The sequence below is a fragment of the Protobothrops mucrosquamatus genome, unplaced genomic scaffold (genome assembly GCF_001527695.2).
Source record: "Protobothrops mucrosquamatus isolate PMUCROS unplaced genomic scaffold, P.Mucros_1.0 scaffold2064, whole genome shotgun sequence".
Classification (NCBI taxonomy): Eukaryota; Metazoa; Chordata; class Lepidosauria; order Squamata; family Viperidae; genus Protobothrops; species Protobothrops mucrosquamatus.
The window spans coordinates 210053-235427 of record NW_015388169.1 but is presented as its reverse complement, the minus strand read 5'-3'; the positions used below and the strand labels follow the sequence as shown (position 1 = coordinate 235427).

Sequence of the window (25375 nt, the reverse complement as noted above, 5' to 3'; positions counted from 1 at the left end):
GTAGACTGTCTGAAGCTGGCATAAGAAACAAGTGGCTTAGACTACAGTGTGAAATTGCCCTCAGCCTGAATTATTGTTCTCACTCTGAAGACTAGATAGAATTAATGTCCAGTAGGGGGTGACAGAACACCACCAGTTGGAGTGGCCACTCCTTTTGTGACATTTCACTGGCCTACTGCCCTAGAGAAAACCCAGATGCTATTAGGAATCCCTTTTCACCAACTGCTTTCCTCTGAATTCTACAGCAGCCACCTCCAACCTGGTATTCTCCAGATGGGCATTCGTGTAATTAATGGGAGTTAAGGCAATTGGAGTTTCAGCCATCTGGAGAATAACAGGCATGGGAAGCTTGCTCTTTAAAGATCAGCAGGAAATACGTGTACAGATTCTTCCCTGCTGGAATTGCCTTCAGATTTGGGGACCTTTGGAGATCAATCTTTTTGCCTTAGCTTTGGAGAGCAACAATCCACTTTCTGCTTCAGCACCTTGAGCAGCAGTTGGTATTTCATGATCCGCTGTACAGGCTTGATAAGTAAATCATTGAGCTGCAGGCGATGCCCCAACTCCTGCTTCAGTTCCTGGAAAAGAGAAAATGATGTACAGCCAAGTCTGTAAAAAATGTGTGGGAGATTGACTGTGCATGCTATACAGATACCACACAAAATGTGACATGCTTTAAAAGGACACCTGCAAGGGAAAGACTAGTTTTAGAGACTTGGGAAAGCAAGATGGGACCCCCCCCCCCAAAAAAAGCTAACATTTAAAAGCAGCTTCTTCACACATTTACATATTTAGAATGGAACTTAGCATAGAAGAACATTTGCAGTCTATTATTCTTTATCTCTGAGCAGAAGGGCCCCAGGGATAGCAAATTCATCATTCTTTCAAAATACCTTTCTTTCCCACTTAGCTCAAGGAAAGGCATTTCTGAGAGAAAAGACAATTCTGTAGCCTGCGGCCAGTCAACCAGCTGCTCATCTACTCCTTATGCCAATTTAAAGAGTTAATACAGGCAACCTCTGATGGTACATGGCTTTTAAAGTCTTCCTCAATCAGGAGTTCTCACCTCAATTACGGCTAACAGATGCCCAGAGTTATTCCCATGGGTTTCACAAATCTTTGCCTACCCACATTTAGATGAATGTGTGGTAGTGTGTAAGAAGAGGCAGATGTGTTGGGTGGCACTGGCTCCATACAAATGCTTCTCCTCAAGAAGGGAGCTGCTAGGTGACGGGACCAAAAGAGGTTGCCTGGAGTTCATCTGCATTGACTCAGAAAGGGGCACACAACAGCACAAGATCAAGGGTCCCTTATGCCAGCAGGAGATGCGTGAGACACAAGCAGGTTATGTGGCAGAGGCTGAGGGCAGAAAGAAAGAACAAAGCAGCAGTCAAGGCACATAGCCCCTTACCTCAAAGTAAGTGTCAATAAACTCAGAAACAATATGCTCAGATTTGGGTTTGTTCTGACAGTAAACAACATACATGTGCAAACGACGCTCCTAGAATACAACAGGAAAACAATTCAGTGGAACACTTTGGATAAAACTTAACAACATGTATGTTAAAGAGCCAGGCCCAAACCTCCTGAGCAATTTACACAAGTTACTAATTCTGATGAAAATCTTATTTTATGGCACATGCTGTCTTTGCCCTTGGGACATTTTTATTGTTTCATCATTATCTATGCTTAAGCCAGCATTTACTTCTATAATGCTTCCAATTACGCTTCAGGGGACTCAGAATTAGTTTCTTCTAGCAAATTATAAGTAAATGCATGTATAATTTTCATAGCTTATAGTTCACAGCTTGTGGTTGTAACTATTGAATATACATACTTACTAAGACATAAACGTAATATTTTTTTCCTGATCTCATACACACACACACACACACACACACACACACACACACACGTATATAACATACATTTATTTGGGATCAGAGCTTGTTTTGTTGAATGATTACAGTCAATTTTGTTCAATTACAGGAGCTTATTTTGTTGAATTGCTACAGTCAAATAGGCTAGGAAAAACATCTGATTTTAGCGAACTTTCCTTTTACAATTATGGGTTGATCATGGAAATTCACTGGAGCAACAACAAAATAATTTTGTGGAAAACAAGATCCAACCAGGGTGTGAATGATTCTATAGCATCCCTCCTCTCTTTGGAGTTTGATATTATTTAGAATGTAATCCTTTTTTAAAAAAAAAAAAACAAAGTACAAAGTTATCCGTTCTAAGGCAGCAATGTTCCTAGTTTTCAAAGGTGCTTTTAAAATTTATAGTGTCCAGACTTCTTCATTACTGTATACTGAAATTGTTTTATTAAATGGTCTTGTGCAGCATAGAATTGACTGGGACAGATGCAGCCTTTGACATGGGATAGTCAATTCCACTTTCATTCTATCAGAAGAATGTTCCTTTCTCCAACCTTCATATAATTGGTAACTCTCATAATCACCAACTGAATGGCCAAAGATCATGATGCTTGAGGATTAGGAGATTTAAAATCCAACAAAGTGGGGGAATCTGTGCCACAGGTAAATAACATTTCACTTTGCAACTCTATACCTCATTTCATTTGCACTGTTATCACGCTATTATCACCAGATGTGGGACAATAATTACCAATACTCCTAGAAGACAATGAAAAATCTCTTCTATCAAATATGCCATAGGTCAGTCTAACAAATGCTTGATAAGAAAAAGGGATCAATATCATCATCATTAGAGCATCGAGCTTTTTTAAGCTGAGTAACAGATTTCCTCCTTTATGCTTAAACTTGCATAATCCCTGAGTTAATGGGGCTACGGGACATGCTTTCCAGAGGGAATTAGCTGATTCAATCAAACTAAATCTCCATCTAGGTCAGCATTCTGCTTCTGACAATGCCATTCTGAAAATGTTTTTAATGCAGATAAAAAGGATAATTGTTTTGTCTCAGTCTTTAGAAACTAAAACTATATGCTCCTCGATTCAGAAATTTCATTTAATCATTCTGCTTCTATTTTGACAGCTCTTCTACCCTCCTAATAGCAATTGTAGGGACTCACGTGCTTTATGAACAGCTCAGCCAGAAGATCGGGGTCCTCCAGACATTTCTCCAGCTGCTTGAGTAAATAACTGCAGTTGGGGGAGGAGAGGGAGCAGATATGGTATCCATGAGATATGTGCCCTTATCCCATCTTCCCATTTTTTCCCCCCTGGCTTTTATATTACAGACTTAAATCGAAGTGCTTTTCAAAATGAGGCTAAGAAATAGGAGTCCTTCTCAGGACCAGATTCTTTTGCGAAAGAAAAAGGAAAGAGGATCAGTAATCCATTCAGCCATAAGATAGTGGCCCATTGAAGTGCTTGTCCCGAATCTTGCTAATTTCACATTGGCCACGTTAACCTAGTTAGGTAATCGCTGAGTCAATATTAGCCCTTGAAACAGTTGCCAAGTCATAATCCAAAGTTACACTAGACTTCTCCCAAATATGGCCACTGGAATACAGTTCCCATTATAGCAATTTGGCCTAATTATTGGAAAGTTCTACCTTTCCATAGAAAGTTCCGTTCTCAGGAAGTATAGTTACCACATGCCATGCTCTACCCAGAAACGACTGTTTGCTTGTTCACTCACTCTTTATGCCAGTCATAGATCTGGTGGATGTTCCCAAAGATTATCTTATCCTTGCCCTTCATACCTTCAGGGATGCCACGGGTATTCATGGTCACCATATAGCCCTGCAAAATCAGAAGAATAGGCTAGAGGAACTATTTTGCTTCTTCTTTAAAACATGGAAGAAGTGACTGAAGGAGGAATTAAGACAGGATTCCTGTCCTGACAGAAATTAGGGGTGATGGGCTCTGACTTGGTAACTGGGAGAAAGGGAGTACATGGGCAAAGACCTTATTTATAGCAACTATGGTGTTCTGGGTTTGAGGAAACCCTGAGAATCCCTGATATTCAGAAACACATCACAGATTCCTCAATGAGAGCAGAGCTAACCAATTCCCTTAAAAAAAAAGTCTGTCCATTTCATCAATGAAATATGTCACAGAAGAAGATTTTTGGGCTGGTAAGATGCCTTTAGAGAGAAATGGTTAACAATACATTGACCTGCTAAAATAAAGATCAAGTTGTTCACCTTAAACATGGTACAAATACCAAGTCTATACCAAGCATTACGAACTCAAAAATCCTTACCTAGAATGTAAGCCTATACCTCATAGTAAGATAGGCATTCTGCATCCGTGATATTTTGCTTGGACTTTAACTCCCATTAGTCCAGTTAACAGTATCTCAAAGTAAAGAGATTATTGCAGTTTAAAACCAAAATATCTGGGGAGTACTGTACTATGTTGAGAGATTTATATTCCCTCGCTAGCCGCTTTTATTAATTTGGGAAAAGAAGTACCCAGTTGAACTGCACAATAAGAAGCAAACAGGTGCTCTTTTTCAAGGACCTCAGAAAATATGAGGATGACTGACAAGCAAGGAACACACATTACTACTAACTTTTCTTCCATTTCCTGATATTCACCAAAGTTTAGGAATTATTTCTGTACTACCCTCTCTTTTCCATTAAACCACTTTGACTATAGCGCTTTGACTATAAACCTGAAAAATCTGAATTCTTGCAAAACTGTGAGAGTTCAGCTAGAAATAACTCATTGGCAGTAATGAACTGAGGACACTTTAAAATACAAATTCATTTTAGGTATGTAGTAATAGAAGTTCAAATAAAATGGGTAACAAGCTGAAGAGGAGGAGGAATGAAAGAAGACAGACCAGCAGTAAGCAGACAGAAAATTAAAGTCAGTAAAGTATAAAAGGAAGCATTATTCTTATTACAAAAGGAGGTTCTGCCCAATTCAAGAAAAAGTGTAACTGAATGCACATTTTGCAAAATAATTGTATCTGAAAAATATTTTAAACATCCAGAAAATGAAAGACCACTTGTTTAAGGATATTAAACACACAATCACTTGTATTACTTTAATACAAGTTAAAAATATAAGAAGCAGAAAATTAGCCAGAAGTGCAATGAAACCATTATATGATAACAATATAGAAGGAGTCATTATAGGAATCAGGGAAATTGGCAAATGAATCAAATGAATTTTGTACATTGGTCTTTACTTTAAAAGTTGCTGAAAGTGTACCCATGCCCGAATCAGAATTGATTGAAAATAAATACATTTTTTTTTCCAAAACAGATCAGGGCTTTGCAGCCAGGTGGCATTCACTCAACAGATCTTAAAGAAGAGTTGAGGAACTGCTGAAGCATGAGATAAAATGTGTAACATCTCTTAAATCAGACTTCTTAACAGAGAACTTGGAAGGTAGCCAATATATTAGCAATACTTTTAAAAGAAAGGGATTGGGGTTGAGGGAAAGGAAAAAAGAAAACAACATCCAGGAAATTACAGGCTTGTCTGAGATACATTGATGGAAAACTCAAGATAACTGGTATTGTAAAAATGTGCATAAGCACAAGCCTTGTTAAGGAAGATTTTTTGTGAAGGGAGGTTCCGCTCTGCCAGCCATTTAAAATACCGTACCATAGAGTCATCAATAATAAAGTTGCAGATACAGTAAGTGATCCAGTGAGTACTGTATTCTCAGCTGTTCAGAAAGCTATAATGGGGTGAACAAGCAGCTCCCATGCAGCCTTCAACTTCCTTTTTTGGACAGCCTAAATGATTCCCCAACTCTGCTGCTGAAAACTGATGAAAAATCATTGATATTCAGTACTAAAAGGCTAATATTAGCACTATTTCTCTAATATATTTCTTTCAAAACAAGCCTCCAATAGGATGAACCCACATATTTTGGCTTTTAAGAAAAACCTTATCAAATTTTCAAAAAGAGATATAAAAGAAGTCAACAGTTCCAGCCTAGCAGAAAAATGTGATTTTAATGAGTGAAATTCCTGACTACAAAAATGTTGCTCACCCTGCATATGCAGCAGTCAAATATAGAGATATATGCAAACATTTCCATTTCTAAATTCTAATTCCAATTCCAAATGAAGTAGGTTGTTTCACGTTTGACCCACATACAGTTAGGGTTGAAATAGGCAGTTTTGAATTTAAAATCAGGGCTTTTCAAGCTGAGGTTGAACGCCAAACAATTTGTACACAACTAGTCAAGACATAAGAGGATGGACTGGTTGCTAGTTTGAAAGACAAGCAATAGGAGGTGGAAATAAATAAATAGGGTTCAAAATGGAAATAAACACAAAGAACAAGCTGATTCAATGTTAAAATTTACAATTAAGACATTCAACAGAATATTGTATTGTAAAATACTATGCTCTCTACAGGATATTACATCTCACCCTGTTTTATGTTTCCCCCAATAGCCAATAAATATTTTGTACCCATAAAGCATGCAACCAGTTGTCATTTTGAGTCTTTGGGATTCTACTTTTGACAAACATTTGTCAAAATTTAATATACTGTGAACTTCTGGACATGGGCAGCCCATCTTAAAAAAACAAGACACAGACTAGAGGAGAAAAAAAATTGAAGGGAAAGTCTTCTCTTCATAAGAAACTGGGGTTTTCAAACCTCAAAGGAGCATTGTATGTCCTGAGTGGCAAGGCAACAAATTCCCCAAATCATACAGGATTGCCTTGGGTCAGTCCATAGGTACTTGAATGGCTCTTCAGACTGAAGATTAGAATCAAGCATTAATTTTTCTTTTCTTCTGCTCTCGTCAAGCAAGAAGACAGGCAGTTTCAAGCAATCTATTCTCTTTGGAAGATGGAAAATATTTTGCCCAAGATCCCAAAAGATCTGGAGATGGCCCGCTGATTGATAGGGAATTAGTGTCTAAGGTGTAATGTATATGTGTGCACCTCCACAATCTGGCCCAGGTCTTCCACGTACATCTTCTCGGTTTCAATCAACTCCCTGAGAACAAACCTGCAGACAAGACGAAGCAGCAGTGTCTAAGGGGAAGGAAATGCATTGTGTGAGCCCTGTTCCCTCTTTTCTTATGCACGGCATCCCTCCCATCTCCTTATTCTGCACACATGTGCCATTTACAGACCTACACTAAAGCCTTCTCTATGCTGAGGAGAGACTTGTATGACACAGAGAAAGGACCTTGTTTGCAAGCTGCTTAAGATGTGATAAAGCAAGTACAGTATGCTGCAAATATCCGTTGCAGTCAGTTTCTCCTGAAGTATTACAGGAATGTTGATGCATAATTAACAATTGATTCTATATAGCATGTAGTCATAGCACATTTGGAATGAACACTTAGGACTTGTGGGATATGCCCTGAGTATAAAAGCTATGAAATAACTCTTGTTTCACCCACATTAAGTTTGTGCCTCCGTGCTTTTCAATATCCCAAGGGTCTTGGGGCAACATCTACATTTGCCTTCCACCTAGTCCTGTCTTTGACCATTTCTCCCATCATGGTTGTAAGCTACTGCACCAAGGAAAATCACTTACATACTCTTTTCTAAGGCACTACGCCTCTCCTCTTCCTGCTCCTCAGAGCCTGGGGGCTGCACAAGAGGTTCCAAGGGAGACGCTGAGGTTCTGGGATCTGTGGGGAGCAGAGAGGGCTCAGGACCCTGTCAAAAAAGAAGAGAAAAAGATTCCATTTCATGTTAAAATTTGCAATAGACAATAATACGTTAAAAGGCAGGATGGGGATCCAATGCAACTCAAGATGTCTTACTCAAGCAAGAAGAGTTACTTGGTTTCCCATTTCCTCTAACCTCATTCAGAATATGAGAAGTTTGACGGTGCTCAGGAAGGAATATTAATCACCAATCCAGGTTCACTTTTCCTGTTTGGAGCAGATTACTTGTTTTTGATGCTGGACACTATTGACATTGGGCATACATCCCTTTTGATTTCCCAGCTTCTGAAATGCAATTTGAAACCTCTTTACCTCTGAAATTTTAGACGTTATGAGGTAAATAAAGCAAATTGCTAACCTACCATGAGCTGCTCCAGGTTTTGCGATAACAAAAATCCCAAAGGGAAAGAAAATACGCTAATGCTCCAAGTTATTGGAGGCTTTGCAGGTAGCTGATTCTTTGCCAAAGAGAAGAAAGTTACAGAACCCATTTCTTTTTAAACCACACAAAACAAAACAAAAAAGCCCTCCCAATTTAAATGCCTTATTTTTCATATACAGTATACACGGAAAGTGAAACTGATTTACGTGGATTTGGTTCTCAGGTCATCGGTTTTAAGAAAATTAAAGAGGTATATAATCTTGAGCAAATCAAGAACTGCTTCTCAATAAGACTTACATCAATTTCCAAAACTGAGGTTGTTTGTAAAAACTAGACATTCATCCTTCTTTAATGCCTGCCAAATTTCACAATGAAAGTATTATTGAATTCTGTGGTTCTTGAGTGCAATCTGTTTCATTCTATAACACTTTTGTTAGAGAAACATTTATATGGAAACATCACACTTTCCCCACCTTACCTAACTACAGTATTATGGCTTTTAAAGTTTGAATCTGTATGGTATGATTATAAATCAATGAACACCTATTACAAATATATCTTGAAATTTGCTAATAAATTTGTTGTTTTGGTCAACAAAGCATTAATAGACTGTAGTCAGAAATTTTTGTACATAAACATCTGAATAACAATGGGCTTCATCTGAACATAAGAACCTATCTTATGTGGAATCAATCCAATGATCTAAACCAGGTATATCCAACTTGCGACCCATGGACTGTATGCAACCCTAGAAAGTTAGTAATGGGACCCCACAAGATCATAATAAAAATATTTAAAAATGAAGGAAGCTTGTTATGTATTGTATATATATTAACTATATTATATATTTATATGTGGCCTAAAACAATTCTTCACTCAATGCGGCCCAGGCAAGCCAAAAGGTTGGATGTCAACCGTCCTGTACTACTTAAACACAATGGCTATAGCTCTCCATAGCTCCATCAGTTTTTCTCTTAAATCTTGTATTTAGGAAAGACAAAGTATTAAATTTGGGACCTTACATATAAAGCTATCCTATGCAGATAAGCAACCCTACATTCACAAGAAAGGGTTATTAGTAGCAGTTAGCACCTTATTAATAAGTTAGGTGGTTTTGAGATTTTGGAAGATTCCCTTAACCTCACCCTGTTGTTGCCATTTTTATTTTACTTTCTTTTAAAATTCCTCTCACAGAATAATTTCTTTTCTCCTAGCTCCTTGTGAATGTTGGTATCATCTGAGCTGTAAGTATAGTACAGATTGGTTTCTATGAAGATGACATAATTCTTTAAAAGGGAAAATAGGCTCAAGAATGGAAAGAAAAAGAAAAGGAGAGAAAATGGGATGTAAAGCACAACTGAGACCAGTTAAAGAAGTCATCACAAGATTGTCCAGCTACTTTTATTCTTTGCCCGCCTTTGGCTGCAGCTAATCTCATTTCATGCAACACTAACTGCATGAACTGCAAATATTTAACTTCAATGTCAAAGTATTTTTCTGAACCAAGGTAGGCAACATAGTACACATGAGTGCAACTTTGGAGATTTCTAGCCTATATCCTAATGTTGTGGGAACTGTACCTATCTTCTCAGAGAAAAGATAAAAATATATAAATTTATATTTATATAAAGTAAGCCTATACATTTAATTAATTAAATAAATAACAAAATATCCTGAGAGTTGGTGAAACAAACCCTCCCAAATTTGCTTCCAGGAGTAAGAAGACATTTTATAGTGTCTCAATCTTTAAATTCCAAATGTGTTCACTGCTTCACAAAAATGGTTGATTCTTCTTTAAAGTCTGCTTAAATATAACAGCATCCATCAAGATGTGCATTGAACAACATCTAATACAAGACATCTTTTCTTCCTGCCTCTCCCCACCTGGTTGAGTGTTTTTGAGCCATCTCCTTCTAGCAGGTTGGAGAGCAAGGAAAGGTCTGGTAGATGAGTATTGCCATCCTGAAATTATAAGAGAAATGTATCAAACAATTTCATGTCCCGGTTTATAAATGGATATACAGAAGTTTCTGATCCTCCACTTTTAAATTTCCTTTAGATAACAGCACTATTGCTCACATCATTACACAGTTTTAGCATCCCAAATCTCTAGCCATGCTCTATACAGCTGCCAGTTTGTTCTACCAGCAAAATTAACACACTTAATCAAAGCCTTTCTATAAATCAAGTGTAAAGTTCAAAAAAAGGCATCAAGGTGCATCTAGAAAACTGGCTCCATATAAAAACACGTTACAAGACAAATCAGAATAACTAATGCTATTGTACTGACAAATTAAAAAGGACAATCATCCAATGCAATTTTGAAGTTGACTCTTTCTAATTCACTTTGACGGGCAATAGGTGATCAGTTGTCTCTGATTCATAGTATCATGTGCATAATGATGCTGGTGTTCAACAGCATATGTCTTGTCTGCTCAAATGAACTATTTGTTCTATATCTTACAATCTAAATCAACCTCCCCGACTTGGATACCCTCCACATGTGTGGACCTTAATTTAGAGAATCCTCAGCCACAGACATCTGGATTGCATGAAGCTAGCCTGGATTCAATGTTGACTATTCTGTGAGGGCTGGTGATTGTCTAATCCTGCTTTGCATGAGGGACTGAACAAAATAGCTTTTGTTTGCACAGGCATGCATTTCTTTGCTCTTACTGTGCCGATTGACTCCTGTGGAACAGCAAAGGATCCCTCTGCTTGGCTGAGGAGGTCGAGGTCAATACTCTTGCAATCCTCCTGGCGCCCATGGCGCCTTGTCCGACCTTCTGTTTTCCTGAGTGGGCGTTCTCCCCGAGGTAGCCCACCACCACTTAGCTTGCGCACAGGGTTGGTAAGCCATTTCTTGAGGGTGCTAACTGAGTGTCGGGAAGCAGGGGAACTGGGAGCTGAGCTGCTAGATGCCTGTGGCTGGATTGAGGCCACTGAGGCAGAGATGCTGCCATCACTGCCTGCAACAGAATATGGATCTGCAAGAAGAAAACAGAGACAGTGAGTGCATCATCACAAATCTAAAGCACCAAAGCAAAATATGCAAGTAAATGGGACTTAAGACTGCCCAAATAAGTTATACTCCATAACCTTTAAGTCCTTACATTAGTTATGAAAGTGTACTCTATGGCATTCTATACATTCTGAGGACAGGATCATCACTCAATATTGCAGTATACATGTTGCATGTAAAAATAAGTCCAGTTGAAATAACCTGAGGTAGTAAGATGGGAAATGCCCTTTGTTGTAATTTTTATTTTATTTTTCCTTCCCAAAGCAACCTTCTATTTTGTTGGTTTTTTTATTATCCTATTTTCCTTCAACAATAGAATTCATTGCTGCATGCATGGGGGTTTTGGCTAGCCTTAAAATACATACTGTCCAGCTTCAAAAAAAAAAGTTGCTGCACCATTTGCTCTTATGGTTACCAAGAGATGGATAGCAGAAAGTGGGTCAGTTTTCGAAGATCAACTAATGAAATGGGTATGAATTACATAATCTTGGAGGCCTCAAAATATCCTTTTATGCTTTGCAGTATCGGGTGATAGGGTTTTTCTTTTGTCTCTAAATCAGATTTGAACTGGTGACCACAATGAAAATTTAGAGTAGTTAAAAGAGCTGGTAGGAATTAGCACCCAGCCATTTGGAAACAGACCCCATGATACATACTTTGAAAACTAATTAATTGAGGGACATTTATTTATTTTTCAGGTTTACAGAATGCTTCACTTGTATTCAACTCTAAGCAATATATGTGCAATCTTCATAACCAGGGTTAAAATCATACAAAACAATCACCAATACCAATACTAAAAAATCCTAAATCACCAAGAAAACATTATTTCAATATAAACAGTCACAAAATGCAATGGGATATCTGTACATCATTATACAACCAGGTATTAATGGTCTTAATGTCAAAGAGCTGAAGCCACCCTAACTGCATCCCTCTGCATTCTCCAAGCTTATTTGAAATGAATACTAAATTCCATGTTATGCTTTTATGCTTCAAAAATCAGTGCAGGTCCTTATGTGTAACACAGCTTCCTTGTATGAACTGCAATATGCTCTAGGTGGGGCTGCTCTTGAAGCCCACTCAGAAGCTTCAACTGATTCAGAATGCAGTAGTTTGAGCACTGAGGAGCATGTTGTGTTATGCCACGTGACAGCCCTGCTTCGTAAGTTGTACTCGTTGCCAGCCTGCTTCTGGATGGGATTCAAGATGCTGGTTACAATCTGTTTAGTCCTATGTAGCATGGGGCCTGATTATTTGTGGGACCCCCTATCTCCCCTGGTGTCTGCCCAGCTGATTTAACAGGGTTGGCATGCTCCAAGTTCTTTCAAGTTAAGCAATGTCATTTATCAGACCTCAGAAGTGTGATTTCTCTACTGCAGTACTGTACCTATCCTCTGGAATAAGGTTCCTCCTGAAATTTGGTGTCTTTCAGCCAGATGGTATTCTGGAAAACTTCCCATATTCTGGGCTAGGGTGACTGGTGCCCCCTGCTGGGTGGGTGATATGTGTTTTTCTATCTTTGGCCAGATCCACCATCTTGTTTAATGTTCTACAGTTTACTTGTATTGAGTGTATTTGCTATTTTGTCTTTTAATGCTTTGAGGCACCCAGAGTTGATCTGGAATTGGGTGGCACCCAAATCAAATCAAATCAATAAATAATGTGCCTTATAGCACATCTGCTCTATATGTGTTCATTGTAAACCCTGTTGGGACAACTTCAATGCAATTTGAAGATGGTCAGAAGTTGCATTACCAATAGTCCCATGTAATTAGCAAGCATTTCAGCCTGGTCTGGATAGTTTCTTAAATGACAGAAAACTTGCATATTCGTTTTATATATGGCACACAAAATTCATTCCCCCCCAAATTCGGCATCCAGTCTGGTGAAAAGCCACTGCAAGTGGCAGGTCCCTCAATTTCACTAAAAGCAACTACCACCCCCTGAAATTAAGGACATATATTGAAGTGAGTTGAATGCTTTTGCACTGAAACTGATTCTCTCTTTCCCTCCCCAACCAATATCATGAACAAAATATTTTCTTTTTTGAAGCACAGAGTACAACCATTTTTTAAAAAAAAGACATGGCCTTTATTTATCTGCAGCTGATGGGCTTAGAGAAACTGAAATCTGAAGCAAAGACAAGGCATTAATATTCTTCTCCTATGTTCTAGTAGTGAGTTGACATTATGAAATAAGGTTTAAATTAAATCCTTGTTGATGGGTCCAGGTGTTAATTTGTGTGCATTAATATTTATTGAGTATGTATGAAAATGCAATCATCTGGATGAGAATAAAGGCTAAATTTACACAATCCAAGTTCTGTGTCAGAAAGTAGATTGATTGAGCTGTGTACAGCAGCAGTTATGAGATCAGCTACAGAATATGTGTGATTTTTCAAACAAATCAAGTTACTAGCTCAATATCATTTTATTCTGTACAATAAACATGGGTTGCATTGCAAGCTGACTACATAGTAGAATGATTGCATGCAGATCTATGCCAGATTCATACAAACAGATATTTATTTGAGGTCTAGGGTTTATTTATTGTCTGATGACTGGTTGAATCTATGAATAAAAGAGCATATACACAGTTTTACTTCCCTGTGCATCAGACCAAAACCATCAATTAATGTAACCATGGGGAGGGAAGAAATCCAAGTAAAATTCATGCATATATGAACCAAGAACTGATGGCTCGCAGATGAATTAATTTTTACCTCACCTTTTTCATGGAACTCTGTGTAATATACACAGTCCTGTCCCTTCTAGTTCATCCTCCATAATTACCATCTTAGATCAAGAGTGGGGAATGATGGCCCCTTTATGACTTGTGGACTTCAACTCCCAGAATTCCTGAGCCAGTTATCCTGAGAGAAGGCTATAAGGAAGTTTCATAACCATATGAGGATATAAATTGAGGTCTCCTTGGGCTTAATGTACATTATAAATACTAGAACATACATATAAACTGATTCATAAAATTTCATGGATATTGTGTGAAGTCTGTATCTACTTCATTTCTACAAAAATCCATCATTTAGTCTTGGTAATTAAATATTCAGCATGATTGTGTAAATTAATTACTCTATGACAGAGGTCCCCAACCTTTTGGGCACTAGGGACCGGCTCCGTGGAGAGAGGTTTTTCCATGGACCGGAGAGTGCGTGGTTTTGTGTGCTGCCTGCATTTCGCAGATGAGGTTTTGCTTGTTTGTGCAGACCGGTTGCTGGCATGCTGCGGCCCAGTACTGGTCCATGGACCGGGGGTTGGGGACCCCTGCTGTATGACATGCGAGAATGATTCAAATATGGCTCCGCCTGAGCAGTTTTTACTGTATACCACCATAAAATCTGAATTTGATGAAAAGGGATTTAAACGTGCTTTAAATCTGCGAGGGGTTTCTACTCTCCAGATGTTGTTGAACTGCAACTCCAAGAATCTTTCACCATGACTATGCTGCTTAGGGATCTTGCAAGCTGGAGTCCAGCATATGTGGAAAAAGCAGTTTCCCCACATCTGTTTTAAAACTAATCAGGGTAGCCATGCTTAGCTTCAACAGAAATGTTTGGTTTGGCTCCTTTGGCCCATTTTCTGCTTACTCTCATGAAGTGAGCTTGAATGCATGGAATTATATTTGAAAATGCATGCTGGAGACACACACCGATAAATATTTGTAAGCAAGCAATATTGCCCCAATGCAACTAGCAAGATAAAGAAGATGATGACAGTCTTGTTTTCAGAAAAAAAACTACTGTACTGCAGTAATAACCCATTTAGCCAGGGGCCATAATTCAATACAGTGGCATGGCACCTGCTCCTGAAATAACACTGCCTGCGTCAGGAAGTAGAGATGTGTCAAGCCAATGCCACAGGCATCTAAACCCACCTAGGAAACTAACACGATAGTGTGAGGGGTGTTGCTATGGCAACCAATTAGCTCTGTACATGTCCATGGTCTACTTGGGATGAAGGCTTAGGGAAAAAAACAATTTGCACCCACAAAATATATCATGCAATGTCACTCTTACCTCTGCTGCTTTATTACTCCATGGTCTCAAGCCTATAACTGAAGTGCTGAAATTCGTGTTGACTAAATGTTCTTCCATAGAAAACATTAATTCTAGAGAAAACTAGCAAGTCTAGGACAAGGTTGAAAGCTTATATAAGGATCGCTAATGGAAAGGAGAATGGAAAGGACTTCTCATTTGCACTCTAAACTGATAAAAATCAGAAGCAGCTTCACTGCGCTCCAATTTTTGTTTTTTTATTTATATCTGCAAAGACTCTCCAAATCAAATGACTTTAAAGAAAAGTTCAAACTGACCATCTAGTAGTCCAAGCTTGCAAGAAGTATCTATGTGTATGCATGTCTGAACTACTTTAAGAGCAGTTTATGTAGAACTGAAGATTGTATTTACCTCTAGTCTAGATAATTGTAAATTTGGCTAAGTATGCCACATCTTCAACGAATTTATGTGCTATTTTAACTCCACAAGCCAATTACCTTTTACCCCTAACACGTTTTTTTGAGGTGGGGAAATTTCTAATTTAAACAATTGAGCCAAAACTCTAATGGCTGGGGGAGGTATAAGAGTGACTACAGGGGTATCATTGGTAAGGGAAGGGTCAACATTTTCTGTGTAGTGGAGCTTTTTGAGCATTTTAATAGAAAATGAGTACACAAAGCATATTAAATCTATTTTGAGTTGTATGAGGAATATGATTTCTTTTTTTTAAAAAAAACTGTTTTTAATGGCACCCTACCATGTTACCTCAGCCTCACCCTCTTTAAGGCTAGCCTAGCATCATCTCTGGCAACAGACAAACCTCCTAGTTTTTCTGGCATGGGAGAACAAAGAAAAAAGAAATGGGGATCTGTCAAGAATCTATTGGGGCCCATCTAGTGATTGGTGGAGCACCCTTCAAAAAGGTATGTCAGAAATAGCTGTACAAATCTGTCTTAATCACACATTATTAAGGTGACCAACCGTCCTCCTTTAGGGAGGACAGTCCTCCTTTAGGGAGGACAGTCCTCCTTTTGTAAGCGCTATCCTCCCTCGAAAAGTGTCCTCCTACATGTCCTCCTTTTTGATATTTGAAGACTAATCTGCAGGGCTTTTTTTTTCTCATAGAACGCTCAGAACGGCGTACCGGCACCTTTTTTTGATGGTTTTTTTTTTTCAAATTTTGCATGAGCTGTGCTACTCCCCCTATTGGCTTTCGAAAGCCAATAGGAATTGCTGCTGAGCGCGCCAAAACACCCGGCCGGCAAACTTTGCACATTCAAGTTGTCTGCAGCAAAGGCGAATTGGCAGGAACTTAGCACCCCTCCCTGCTACCCAACTACACCATCTCCTAGTTAGTTCCAAAGATACCTGGAGGAGACTGGAGTGGTAAGTTTCTCTTGATCTTCTGCTCTGCTAGGGGAATAATGGCTGCGGGCGCAAGAGGCAGGGGTGGCGGGGGTGCTGTGGGCGGGGGTGTGAGGGGCGGCAGCGGCCAGCTGCCCCCGTGCTGTGGAAGCTGCGGGGCGCTCTACACGGGGCTGCGCAGGGTGGGCGGTGGTGCTGGCGGGGCGGCTGCAGGCAGGGTGTGTCGACAGCGGGCTGCCCCCCGGGGCTGGAGCCGGTGCAGCTGGTGCTTTGGGATCCGTGGGGCCCGCTCTACACGGTGGGGCAGCGGTGCTGGTGGGACGGCTGCGGGCGGGAGCGCGGCGGGCAGTTGACCTTCCATGGCCAAGCCAGCTTTTACGATATTTTTTTCTTCAATTTATTTGTGTCCTCCTTTTCATTGTAAAAAAGTTGGTCACCTTAACATTATGCCAGTCCATTCCCACTGGCTTCTCTCCAGAAGTAAAACAAGAGTAAAGAGTGCAAGAACAATGTTCATATAGGCTATATGTTGCTAAATGCTGATCTCCTTCAGATTCCTGCTGCTACTCCTGTGGGTGATGGGGGCAACCATTAATATCAGGGGAGGAGGAATGTGCACAGCACGTTCCTTGGCAAGGCCTGTGTAACTGGCTGCACCTTCCACCATCTGTTCTTCAGGAGTTCAGTGTACTGGTGGGTGGAGCCATGTGAGGGAAAGAAAGGCTCAAAACACAGGGAAAGAGGATTTCTTTACACGTTTTTTTTTATTCTTCACCAATGTATTTTTCATATTTTTTTTAAAAAAATGGCAATTCTCAACCTATATTACCCCCCAAAAAAGAAAAAAAAAACTGATCCCTAACCCTTTCTTATAAATGGTGATAAAAAGGGACTTTCTGATACGCAGTTTGGGGTAATGAAGAAAAAGGTTTGGGAAGCCTATGGAAGTATGGAAATAAAAGCTGGGCTCATGGCTGTTTGAATGAGAACACTACCAGTCTATCAATGGTGGCTGATTCAAACCATGATCATGCACATGGTTTACATACCCAGCTGTGAGGTACAGTGTTTCTTAAGAGGTACAAGTCATTATCCAGCTTTGGGGGGGTATAATGGAAGGCAAGCCACAAAACCCATTTGGTTGAATTTTCTCTTTTTGTGGCTTCTAATGTTTCCATGTTTTATGGAGACATGTTCTATGTTATTACTTTTTCACAAATTGCAAAATTTAGAGATGAAACCTTGCTTAAAACTGCCTTTCCGTGGTAGGGATAGTTTGAACTGCTGCAGGAATATGGGACTTTCTGTCCATAAAGAAAAAGATGGTAATATTATTGTGTTTGTAATGGAGAGGGCATTCTGTGCCAATTTTCTGAAAACCATTATCTTCCCTCATAAAGCAGCACAAGATATCATCATTGCTTTCAAAAATTTTAAGGTAGAGGATTCCAATGCAGAAATAGAGAGGATTATCTAATATAAGGGCATTTGGCAGCACGAACATAGGTGTCCAGCCAACTCCGGGATTCACTAATTGCAGACAATAGCAAATATAATGAGTAAGGTCTTGAAAATAAAATATTGTTATCCAAAATCTCCAGACTTCAAAGACAAAACCATCAACTTCTTTTTGTGGTATTTGTTTTTAAGTAACTCTAGAATTAATAGCAGGCAGAATCATATTTCAAAATGACATATCTCCCCCTTTTTAAGCATGAAAGCTAGTAATTAAACTTAGGATTTCAATTTCCTAAGAAATTCTCCTAAGCAAGCCTCACTGAAATAAACAGTAACTGTGCAATGTTTATTAAAAAAAAAAAAAAACAACTTGCAGATGGACTGTGCCCTTCCTCTTCTAAAATAAGAACAGCTAGATTCTATCTGTTTTATCCACTAATTTGAGTTCCCTCCAACTTAATTTTTTTATCTCTCTTCTTCCTACATATTCTCCAGGGGTGCATACTTTCTGATGCTTCCTCTTAGATCTTGAAAGAAAATGTATTTAATTCTAAATGCTGAAATAATTTTGGGATACATTCAATATGACTTAATGGACAGAGGTGAGTGTAGATAAGTTAAAAAGAAATTTTCCAGCTGAGAGCTCCTCCTACCTTTATTTCTTTCTTTAGCTGAGCATAAAGAGACATGTGCCCCCAAATCCAAAAATGGACATGAGGGACTGGGGGGTGGATTGGTGAGACAATCTTGCTGGCTTCCTAGCTCTTCCTTTGCTATGGGAAGTTTTATTTAAATGGATCCAGAGTGAAATGCTCACTCCCTAATGCTACAACCCTACATATTAGCACCCCACAATCTAAATAACAGTAGACCTCAGTTCTCATTAGCTGTGCTTTCTAAGGTTTCTGAGAACTGAAAAGTATCAAAGTAGGGAAAAAACTGCTATGCACATTATCCAGCAATACACCCCATTGAAATCCAGAGGTTTACTTCTGAACAGACATGATGTAGATGACTGCATTACAAAACAAATTACATACCAAAGCACAAAAAAAAATGTTAAAAGTGTTAACACTGAGAGCATTATCTTTTCACTCAATACAACAAAGTAGCTTGCCTCCAGCAGAACATTTGATGTTATCAATACAGGCAAACAGATTATTCAATATTCACTTCCCTATTATACTTTGAGATAAAAGGGTAGTTATGTTTGGCTTTTCTACCTTGCATTCATTGCCTATGATCCCCATGCACCAGCCAAAATGATTCCATTATATAGGTAGTTCATTGGCATATGTCCTCTGTTTCTGGTGCATGTTATCATTTCAGAAATTCCTGTTTCTAATAAACTGATCCCATGAAAATCTCGTAGGTCTATTGACCAAGGCTTTAAAGCAGGGTTTCCCAACAAGGGGTGCTCACACCCCCTGGGGGTGCGAGAGGATATTCCAGGGGGTGCAAAAACTTGGGCTTTCAAAATTATAGTGTATATGCATAATTTGTTGACGTTATTTCGAACTTTTGTAAGGGGTGCGAGAATATATCAGAAGCGTTCTAGGGGTGCGGAATATAGAAAAGGTTGAGAACCGCTGCTTTAAAAGATGAGGGCATTTTTTTTGTACATAGAAAATGAACAGAGGGGCCATAACATTTGAATGCTCTATAAACAACTCTGGCCTAGTACAAGGTTTTGAGATGACAAGACTTTTACCACCTATAGGCTCTTATATCAAATCTGAGGGAGAATAAATGAATATAAGTAACAATAAAGATATGTTTTCCTCCACTGCAGCTCTAATAGATGACAAGATTTGATTGATGGCAAGATATCCAGAGTTCCTACCTGAGGTAGCTGGGCAATTCAAAAAAGTGAAAAATAAAGTATGTACTGTATGTATGTATGTATGTATGTATGTATGTATGTATGTATGTATGACTAAATAACTAAATAAATAAATAAAGTTAGGGGCCAAAAAAAAAAAAAAAGCTTAAACTTCATTCCAGGAAAAGCAATGAAGAAGAGATTAAAGCAGGTTCTCTTAAACAGCCTGCAAGATAATGCCAACATTTGCTTCTTTAAAGATGTCTTTATTAGGTTCAGTTTATAGAAAAGTTATTGACATAGGCGGGGAAAGAATAGAGTGAAAGTGTGGAAATTTGCCCAAACTGCACAAAAGTTCATTTTTTCAACAATAGGGTGAGCACAAGAAAGATTGCTCCCTGGAGGTAAAGAATAAGATCATGTTCCTTCCTTCTTTATGTTTCATATAGAAAACGTGAGGTGACCAGGCAGTTGACCAGAATCATAGAGTTGGAAATATTCTCAGATTTCATTTAGTCCAACCTATCGCTTAGAATAAATATGCTGTTTATTTCGGAGATATGGCTATCCAGCTTCTGTTTAAAAACCTTCACTGAAGGGGGGGCCGCCACTACATAAGGCAGCCTCTTCCACTGCTTGACCTCATGAAATTTCTCCTAGCCTGAATGTACTTCCCTGTACTTTCAATCCAATGGATCTGGTTCTGCCTTCCAGAGAAAAAACCCAACATCCTATATAGGAACATACTTTAGATATCTGAAGGCTACTATTGAATCTCCTCTATTTTCTCTTCCAAGGTAAAACATATCAATTTCCTTTAACTGCTCCTCACAGGACTTGTTTTCCAATTTCTTCACCACTCTGATGGCCCTCCTCTAAATTCACTTCAGTTTGACCATTACTTTTTTTTGACTGTGATATCTGGAACTGCTCACAGTACTCCAACTGGGGTCTGACCTGGGCAGATTAGAATGGGATAGTTACTTTTCATAATCTGAACTCTACATTTCTATTAATACAACATCCCAAAATAGATTTGCCTTTTTAGTAGCAGCATCACGCTTTCAGCTCATGTTCAACTTGTGATCTACTAACTAGAACATAAACAATGATCCCACCAAGTTTCAGTGATGCCTATGATATCATACCTGTCCTCCTATGTTAGTATTTCAGGTTTTCCATTTATTTCCCACACTCTACATACTGGTGAAGAAATATCTGAAATTGGGAGTAGCACCCCCACTACTGATTTATTAGTACAGTTTTCTGCCAATCTCTAAGGCTCACCTCTGTTCTCTCGCTTCTTCCTTTATCTCCTGCATTGTTGGTCTTTGCAGGTATATTCAGTTTTGGGCTTTTATCAGTCTCTAAAACGCCTCTAGAACATTGGTGATAAACAGTTTACTTCTCTGCATTTGAAAGCACCAATCTGCCTTAAGTTCACAAAGCAAATACAACCTAATGTTACCACTCCCAAAATATGCTATTTTGTAAGTTTGTTCTACTACGCCTAAAGGCAGGGCTGGCCCAGCTTTAGAGAGATCCATAACGGAAGCTCCTGTAGAGAGTTAGAATATTGATCCATCTGGTCTCTGACTCAATACTGCCTAAATAGCATTGGTAGCCTAAGACCTCAGAGGAAAGGAAGAATTTTTTCAGCTGTGCTGTCTGAAATTCTGAAATTTCAGCTGTGCTGTCTGAAAATCTTCTATATATTCTTCAATATACACATTATTTCAGAGTTATGGACCCATCCCAAAAGGATAATACAGAAAAGGAAAGGGTTAGAAATGTCTATGATCCAAGTGCAACAGTAAAGAAGAAAAATATATTTCTTAAGGATTCATTTAGACTCAGCATTCTTGCCTCATTTAATTCCATTCTAGACTGCAATATATTGGTTGCATAATCTTAAATATCATAGTTTTCCCCAAGAGAATTCTGGAAATTGCAGTTTCATGATACTAATGAGACTTCACAGTTAGAAATGTCTAATACTAGTCACGAACCGAGTTTCCCAGAGAAGAGGAAATTCTTATTAAAATGTATTTTTCTAATTTTTTATCAGTATTACCCCTACCAAACATTCTAATCCCCACTTAAAAAAACAATAACAAAAACAGGCTTAAGTTGGTCATTTGATTCACAAGACCTACATAATTAATTCACCCTGCGAAGTTCCTAATAAAATTGATTTGCAGTTTGCTGAGTATAAAAAGAACAGGTGGCAGAAGGGGGGGAGGAAAAAAAACTTTCTAAAGGGCTCATAACATTTTACGTTGAGATAGACAATTCTTATTTTGATTGAAACAGTTAACTGGGTTCTTACAACATCAGACTGGCTTCAGTGAGCATCTGTCATGTCCCAGGAAAAGGTTCACTGTCAAATCTTGGAGTCCTAATTCCTGAGGTTGTTTATGCTTTATTTGCATAATGACAGCACTAAAGAGGTTCTTTCTTCTTTGTGGACTATGGGAGGTAGAGGAGGAAAAAGGCATAACAAATCGATGCAGGTGACGGCAGAAACGTGGGACAAACTACAAAGTCAATTTGCCAAGAAATTCCTACTCTCATGTACATTAGGTAAGCACAAAATGCCTGACATTTCCTTTTAATATTTCTTTTTAAAAAACTGAATGTTGTTTTAAATCTACATATATTTAAATAGCAATAGCACTGAGGCTTATATACCGCTTCACAGTGCGTTACGGCACTCTTTGAGCAGTTTACAGAGTCAGCACATTGCTCCCAACAGTCCTCATTTTACTGACCTCGGAAGGATGGAAGGCTGAGTCAACCTTGAGCAGATCAGGTTTGAACTGCTGGCAGTTGGCAGAAACAGACTGCAATACTGCATTCTAACCACTGCATCACCAGGGCTTCTTAACTTGAGTAGGAGGATGATAATGATTAATGAGTATACCTGTTTGTTTGTTTTTCCAGGGTATGACAGTTCAGCCTAATATAGGCATCCCATAGAACATGGGTTTTTATCTCATCAATTATATGAATCGTATTTACTGGTGTCACAGCCATGAGCTAACAGAGAATCAAAGAGGTAGGAAGAAAAGCAAGAAGAAAAGGAATCACCAACAAAAGGCAGATTTAAAGAAAGAAATGTGGCATTTAACAGTAAATAAGAAAGAAAATAGTCAGGCCACAGAGTCAAATAAAACATCCCACATCTGGAAGAGCTGAAGATTGTTGCAATTAAGTTAAGAGAGAGTACACAGAGCACTGGATATAGAATAGAAGGCCTGGACTCAAATCCTTGTTCTATTTAACAAGATGTTAGCAAATATATTCTCTCAATCTTCCCATGTGGGAATGATTGTGATTCACCTCACAAGTATGTTGAAAAGGCAAAACAGATGAAGACTAAATTATTTCTGCATATTAAAAGCGTAATGTAGCTAACCATCAACCATTAATAGCACAACAAGCCATGAATTTAAGCTAGTTGTAAGATTTGTTTTAATCAAAGCAATGAATAAAGAAACTAGTAATCTAAGCACCCTTCTCAACTCTGGTGCCTTCCAGATGTTGGCTGAGAATTCTGGGCACAGTAACCCAAGCAATTCTGAAGGGCACCAGTTTGGGGAAACTATTCCAGTAAAACATAATCAAAAAAGCTAAGTACATGGATTTAGCTTCAAAGTGACAAATGTGCACTTTTCTGTACATTTACTACACTCTGAAGCTTTTTGAAGCAATTGTTATAGAATATTAATTCTCTGATCACCTTGGCAAATCTCACTCCTGTGATCAGATCATTTAGAATCTCATACAAAATATGTTCATCTTGCTTTAACAGAGTCTTCTATATGATGCACCATCTCCTCCATTGTCCCCAGACAGGCATTAATTAGACATGATAGCTAGGCATTACTGGTGATATTGCTCCACACATCTGGAAGGCATTAAATTGAAGACTGGTCAATAGGCTGAGACAACTCACACATTGGTTCACCTTGTAGTCTACTTTCTTTCTGAGGTTTTTTAGACTACAGTATATTACTGTCAAAGGTGATACTTGAGCTGTTCACCAACAATGGAACATTTTTCCCCATTATTCAACTGGTTTTGAGAAGCTGAGCAAGGTCTACTAATTGTAGCTTCAGATCATGGCCAGAAATCCCATTTGTTCTGTGCATAACTGGAATCAGGCAGAAAAATGAAAGAATGTTCACAAGGAGAACAATTGTGTCAATCATCCCATCCAGCCCCCTTCTAGGGTAGCTGCTTGCATGAGGCATTTCCTGCAGAAGGAGCCTATTGAATAGGAAATAGAACAACATGCTCGTGAGAATACCACAAGCAGCAATGGAATGTGCATAAATTTCTAAGACTTGCATACTTGCTGGAAAGATGTAGTCATTCAGGGAAGATCATCCCCCTTTCCTATAAGTCTAATCCTTTCAGTGGCATAAACTAATTTCCTTTTTTGCTTTTGCATTAACCATATCTTAGGTGCTATGAAAGGAATACAAGCTCCTATTCCATTTGTTTCCCCCCCCCCCTTTTACGATTTGTCTCAATATGTGGCAGCATTTCCTTGGCTGATCATGTCTGGGTTTGGAAACTAAGCAGGGTTGACCCTGGTTAAATAATTGGATGGAAGGCTATTAAAGAATTAAGGGCAATAACCAGATTGGAAAGTTATGAAAACGTCCAAAAAGTAGACATGAAAATCCTCTTCTATACTATTGCCAAGAAAATTATAAGGACATACTCATGAAGTCAACTGGAGTTGAGCTCACTCAGAAGACTTTATCTTACTTTTATTTTTCAAGGAAGATAATTTGCTCAACCTCTTAGACAAGCTGGTCAAGATGTCTGTATCGCTTCTTTATCTTTTTAAACTACTACTATGTCCACGCAGAAGAGAAAGCAGAAAAGAACTCTTGTAAAATGAATGAGCTTAGCCAATGAAAGAGATGGGCAGACTTCAGTTTAACAAAATTTTCAGCACAGAACATACTTGTAAAACTTTATCAGATATTCAGGCAAACAAAAATATACATGAAATCTAAGCGCAGCTAATAAGTTTCACGGAACTGCAAATCCAGATTTAGTCTGAAATGTTTCTTCAGAAGTTGTTGCATTTTTAGGTCCCAAGTCCCACCTGTTTTTTTAGACAAATTTGACTATTCCTTTTGCCCCACCTTCTAAAATCATACTTTCACCATTCTCCATGAATGTTTCAGATAACAGATGATGTATATGTATTGTTTTCAGAGCAATGTTGTGCTTACAGAAAAATTAAATATCCATACTTTATTCTTTAGCTTATTGGCTAATTCATAATACCTTGAAGGAAGCCTCAAGAATGTTTAGCAGTATAGAGTCACCCCTGGTTTCTAATAATAATAATAATAATAATAATAATAATAATAATAATAATAATAATAATAATAATAATAACAACAACAAAAACCAATAATAATAATAATAATAATAATAATAATAATAATAATAATAATAATAATAATAATAATAATAATAANCTAACCCATATTTTTCTATCTTATCGAGTAGTAGGTTGTGATCTACTTTATCAAATGCCTTACTGAAGTCCAAGTAAATTATATCCACAGCATTCCTCTGATCCACTAATTTTGTCACTTGGTCAAAGAATGTAATAAGGTTTGTCTGGCATGATCTGTTTTTGACAAACCCATGTTGGCTTTTAGTAATGACTTTGTTGGGTTTGGAA

The 25375-nt window shown here is 38.4% G+C and overlaps 1 protein-coding gene across 1 annotated transcript in view; it reads right to left on the bottom strand.

The window, feature by feature from the left end:
- The window catches only part of ARHGEF25 (Rho guanine nucleotide exchange factor 25), a 56337-nt gene that overhangs the window by 19310 nt on the left and 11652 nt on the right, over positions 1 to 25375 (bottom strand). The window contains exons 2-9 of the mRNA XM_015823982.1: positions 10654 to 10964; positions 9862 to 9939; positions 7460 to 7584; positions 6856 to 6922; positions 3630 to 3733; positions 3058 to 3127; positions 1412 to 1501; positions 486 to 578 (exon numbers count right to left, since the gene is read on the bottom strand). Coding sequence (XP_015679468.1) covers positions 486 to 578; positions 1412 to 1501; positions 3058 to 3127; positions 3630 to 3733; positions 6856 to 6922; positions 7460 to 7584; positions 9862 to 9939; positions 10654 to 10964 — 938 coding nt within the window. The remainder of the gene's footprint in view (positions 1 to 485; positions 579 to 1411; positions 1502 to 3057; positions 3128 to 3629; positions 3734 to 6855; positions 6923 to 7459; positions 7585 to 9861; positions 9940 to 10653; positions 10965 to 25375) is intronic.